At 53.9% G+C, this 4,514-nt stretch overlaps 1 protein-coding gene across 1 annotated transcript in view; it reads right to left on the bottom strand.

Moving 5' to 3' along the window:
- MIGA2 (mitoguardin 2) overlaps nucleotides 1-4,514 on the bottom strand; it is a 30,038-nt gene that overhangs the window by 19,125 nt on the left and 6,399 nt on the right. The window contains exons 5-6 of the mRNA XM_077768362.1: nucleotides 3,281-3,398; nucleotides 2,815-2,951 (exon numbers count right to left, since the gene is read on the bottom strand). Of these exons, the coding sequence (XP_077624488.1) occupies nucleotides 2,815-2,951; nucleotides 3,281-3,398 (255 nt within the window). The remainder of the gene's footprint in view (nucleotides 1-2,814; nucleotides 2,952-3,280; nucleotides 3,399-4,514) is intronic.

Below are 4,514 nucleotides of genomic sequence, written 5' to 3'. Positions count from 1 at the left end.
GCCTTTGGAGACGGGAACCAGAATTCACCCAAAGAAGAGATGGTCTGAATCCCCGTGGGGCCCCACCATTAAGCATCTGCCCCTGGGCTCCACGATCTCTGCTTACGAGATGTAAATCTCGATGCTACCACCTTGGATTTTCATACAGGGGGTTCCTTTGATTGGAATCACTTTGGGCAAAGGCGGTTAGATTGCATTAGCCATCGGAATCCATCAAACAGCAAGCTTTCCTTCTTACAGGGAAGGGCCAGTTTCCAGTACTTGGCTGACTGGAGAGCCCTGGAGGAATTCACTGAAGAGAGGCCCGATTTTAAACGTCATCACCTTCTGAAGGGACACGTAGGGATCCCTCTCACATTATTGAAGGATGGTGTGAGAAAGGGGAGACTGGGCTAGGTGAAAAGGAACTGCAAGAAAGTTCTGGAATCTCTGGGACACGTGGGTGGCTCAGTCGGTTAAGCCTCTGACTTTGGCTCAGGTCGTGATCACGCAGCTCGTGGGTTTGAGCCCCACATCGGGCTCTGTGCTGACGGCTAGTTCAGAGCCTGGAGCCTGCTTCCGATTCTGTGTCTCCTTCTCTCTCTGACCCTCCCCTGCTCACACTGTTTCTCTCTCTCTCAGAAATAAATAAAAACATTAAAAAAAAAAAAGAAAAAGAAAGTTCTGGAATATGTGACCTCTGTAGGCCCTTATACAATGAACACATGAATATAAGTACACCGTTCCTTCTAAGTGGCAGCCTCCTTTCGTGAGCCAACATCCCCAGCTGGGGTAGAGGGCACACCTACAGCTGGTGCCAGGCATGGCCTCATCCTGGTACCGCAGACTATTTCCCAGGTGCCCCTGCCAACTGGCTCACAGGCAACCAAGGCACAGGTGGCAGAAGCGCGGAGTGGGGCAACGGGCGGGGGAGCTCCCCACGCAGGCCTGCCTCACCCTGCAGCTCTGCCCCACCCTCCCCAACCTGGGGCGACCCCTGCTGGTAAGGCCCCTCCGTGGTTCTGGACCCTGGGCACACCCCCTCCAGCCTTACGGCTCTCAGCTCCTCCCCCACCAGGGCAACCTGGGCAATTCCCTGCGTTAACCCCCCTTTTGAACCTCCAAAATTCTTTCTGTTTCCTGGCTAGACCCTCCAGATACTGTCAGACTGCTCCCCAAAGAGCCCCCCGCTCTGCCCTCGCTCCAGCAGAGGACAGAAGTTCATGGGTTTGTTGTTGGGCTTTTTTTTTTTAATACAGAAAAGTACAAACACTAAAAAATGGTCCCCGGGGAACCTGAGTGGCTTGGTCGGTGAAGCATCTAGACTCTTGATTTGGGCTCAGGTCACGATCTCACGGTTCATGAATTCGAGGCTTTGTCAGGCTCTGCGCTGAAAGCCTGGAGCCTGCTTGGGATTCTCTCTCTCCCTCCCTGCGCCCCTCCCCTGCTCATGCTCTCTCTCTCTCAAAACAAACATTAAAAATTATAGTAAAGAGTCCACAATCCAACTACCTATACAAACCCTGCCCATAAGTATGGCTTGAATTCAGGAAAGTCAAATAATAAAGTGCAATGCAACTCTTTTCCCATCTTTCTCTGTAGACCCACTCCTCACAGATCACAGCTAACGATTTCCTCAGTTATCTACCCAGAGGGAAGTACAAATCCCTGTACATACCAGCAGTTACCCATTGGCACACGCATGCATGGATGTGTGTCTTTTAAATAAAATTTTTTTTAGTTTATCTATTTATTTTGAGAAAGACAGAGACAGCACGAGTGAGGGAGAGGCAGGAAGGGGGAGGGAGAGAGAGAGAATCACAAACAGGCTCCGCAATGTCAACACAGACCCCAACGTGGGGCTCGAACCCATGAAACCGTGAGATCATGACCTGAGCCAAAACCAAGAGTCGGGTGCTTAAACGACTGAGCCACCCAGGTACCCCTGGATACGTGTCTTTTTGAACATGGACTCACACGGGTCGTACTGTACACATTCCACAACTTGCTTTTTTCAGTTAATGACATATTTTGGAGACAGCAGCCTATCAGCCTTTTAGCATCTGCCTTGTACTCCAAACCATTTTTTCTTTTTTTTTTTTTAACGTTTATTTATTTTTGAGAGAGAGGGACAGAGTGTGAGCAGGGGAAGGAGCAGAGGGAGAGGGAGACACAGAATCCAAAGCAGGCTCCAGGCTCTGAGCTGTCAGCACAGAGCCCGACGCGGGCCATGAACTCACGAACTGCAAGATCATGACCCGAGCCGAAGTCGGACGCTTAACCGACTGAGACACCCTGGTGCCCCTACTCCGGACTACTATTGATTTGACATGTAGATAGATTCCTTTTTTTCCCTGCGTTTTAACGGTTACAAGATACTGCTTTAGTAAACATCCCCCCCAAGACGTGTGTTTGGTACACTTCACCCAGAAAGTTTTTATTTTTAACTTTCTTACTCTCCCTTTTCTGACACTGAAATAAATACTGACCGACGGTGCCAAATACACGTATGAAGAAAAGACGGGACACGGGCTATGTGATCCTCTCAACTGAATGCAGCTATTTTTCCCTCATTTCCTTCATAAAATGCACCTTTTCCTCACATAGCTGGGATCAGGGCATGAGCATCACCACGGGGCACTGAGTGATTTCAGGCATGCGCTAGGCACGTCACGTTGAGTACGTGACCTGGCGGGACAGACATCCTGGTGGAGGGGAAAACTCTTGTCCAGGACCAGTGACTGCCCGGCAGAAGGCGAGGCTGTCACACTGCATCTCTGTCCCGACCTTCTCCCCGGCCGGGAGCTCAGAAAGCCACAGCAGAGGACCACCTACCTCCGACAGCACCTCCGAAGCCGTCTCGGGGTTCCGCAGGCTGTCCCCCGGCGTGGGGGTGCCGCTGCTGTCCCCTCTCTGCCCCACGCTCAGTGCCTGCTCCCACTTCTGCAGCGCCTCCTCGAACAGCTCCATGCCTGAGCCCGGGCGGGAAGAGGAGGGAGAGAACGACCTCAGCTGGGGGAGAGTAGGTGGGCCCCATGCCCAGGTCACTGGGGACGGGGCTCGGGACACCAAGGAGGCAGGAGGACCCCCCCCAAAGGACAAAACCGGGCAAGACTGCGTGAGCCAGGCCCCTCCCCGGCCCAGAGACGGCTGAACGCCACCGAATGAGGGTTTGGGCGTCAGGAGTGGGGTTGCCAAACAGCACCTGGAAAAGTGTCCTGAGCCCGGCCTGGGCTCCCGAGGCCATGCTTCCCCCAACGCTGCTCTGGGAGAGCCCCCAAGGCTGCCTCGTGGCCCCTACCTTGCATGTAGAGACTCTCCGCGTTGCCGTCACTGGTGGTCACGGACTCCTCCATCCCTCTGGCATCCCACGGTCCCGAACACGCAGCCGTGGGGCTGGATGAGTTCACTGCTACCATCTGGGTACCAAGCGGCACGGGGGCCCGAAGGCAAGGCGTAAGGCCTTCCCGGATCTTTGTGGGGCCCGAGACCCTCCTGCGGCCTCATCAGGTCACACACCCTCTCCAGAGACCACCCCCGAAGCCAGCCCCTGGCACAGCGGCCAAACCCCCAGCACGGCCCGCTCACCCCCAACTCTGAGCACCTGATGGCGCCTTACACAAAATGAAGTGGGAGGAAATGGAGGCCGATGTCCGGCCCAGGAGGCCGCAGCCTCCAACAAAAGCCGCCCTGGGTCCATCCCCTGCTCTGGGGCTCTGTACTGGGAGGACCAGGAAGACTGAGGGAGCACCCACCGCGCGCAGGGCAGGGCAGAGCCCACACTCGCCACAATTCTTGCCCTGCCCGGAAGTGAACCCCTCCAGGCCAAGAGCTATCTCTTAGGCCCCAGGCAGAGCCCAGCTCAGAGCTTGCTGAATGGATGGGTGAGGAGATGAGCAAATGAGCCCAGAGCCCCTCTCCAGGAGAAAATACGGTCTTGCTCTCACGGATCTCTGTATCCTCAGCAGTGGCCCTGGCATAAAACAGACGCCTGCTCGGTGCCCGATGAATGAATGAATGGATGAATGAATGAATGAATTTTCATAGACAAGTATCTTCCCCATGAGACCACAAACCTCTCTTCTGCACCCATCCACCTTTCTGTCACCGATGCCTGGCACTCAGTAAGTGATCAGTGACAACCTCTGAGAGCCCGCATGGATGGGGAGCCTGGGGGGTTCAGTCGATTAAGTGTCTGACTTCAGCTCAGGTCATGATCTTGCGGTTTGTGAGTTCAAGCCCCGCGTCGAGCTCTGTGCTGACAGCCAGGGGCCTGGAGCCTGCCTTGGGCTGCCCTCTCTCTCTGCCCCTAACCCACTCGTGTTCTGTCTCTGTCTCTCTCAAAAATAAATAAACTTTAAAAAAAATTTTTTTTTGGAAAGCCAGCAGGGATGGATGAGTGAATGAATGAATGAATGAATGAATGAATGAAGAGAATGAATGAATGAATGAAGAGACTGCATGAAATCTCTTCTCCTGTCTTCCCACCAGTCTGTAAGCTCCCTGAGGGCAGAAACTAGAGTCTATTCTGTGCT

This window comes from Crocuta crocuta, unplaced genomic scaffold (genome assembly GCF_008692635.1).
Source record: "Crocuta crocuta isolate KB4526 unplaced genomic scaffold, BGI_CrCroc_1.0 scaffold35, whole genome shotgun sequence".
NCBI classification, from domain to species: Eukaryota; Metazoa; Chordata; class Mammalia; order Carnivora; family Hyaenidae; genus Crocuta; species Crocuta crocuta.
Note: the sequence above shows the minus strand (reverse complement) of the source record. Positions and strands in the feature narration are given on the sequence as shown.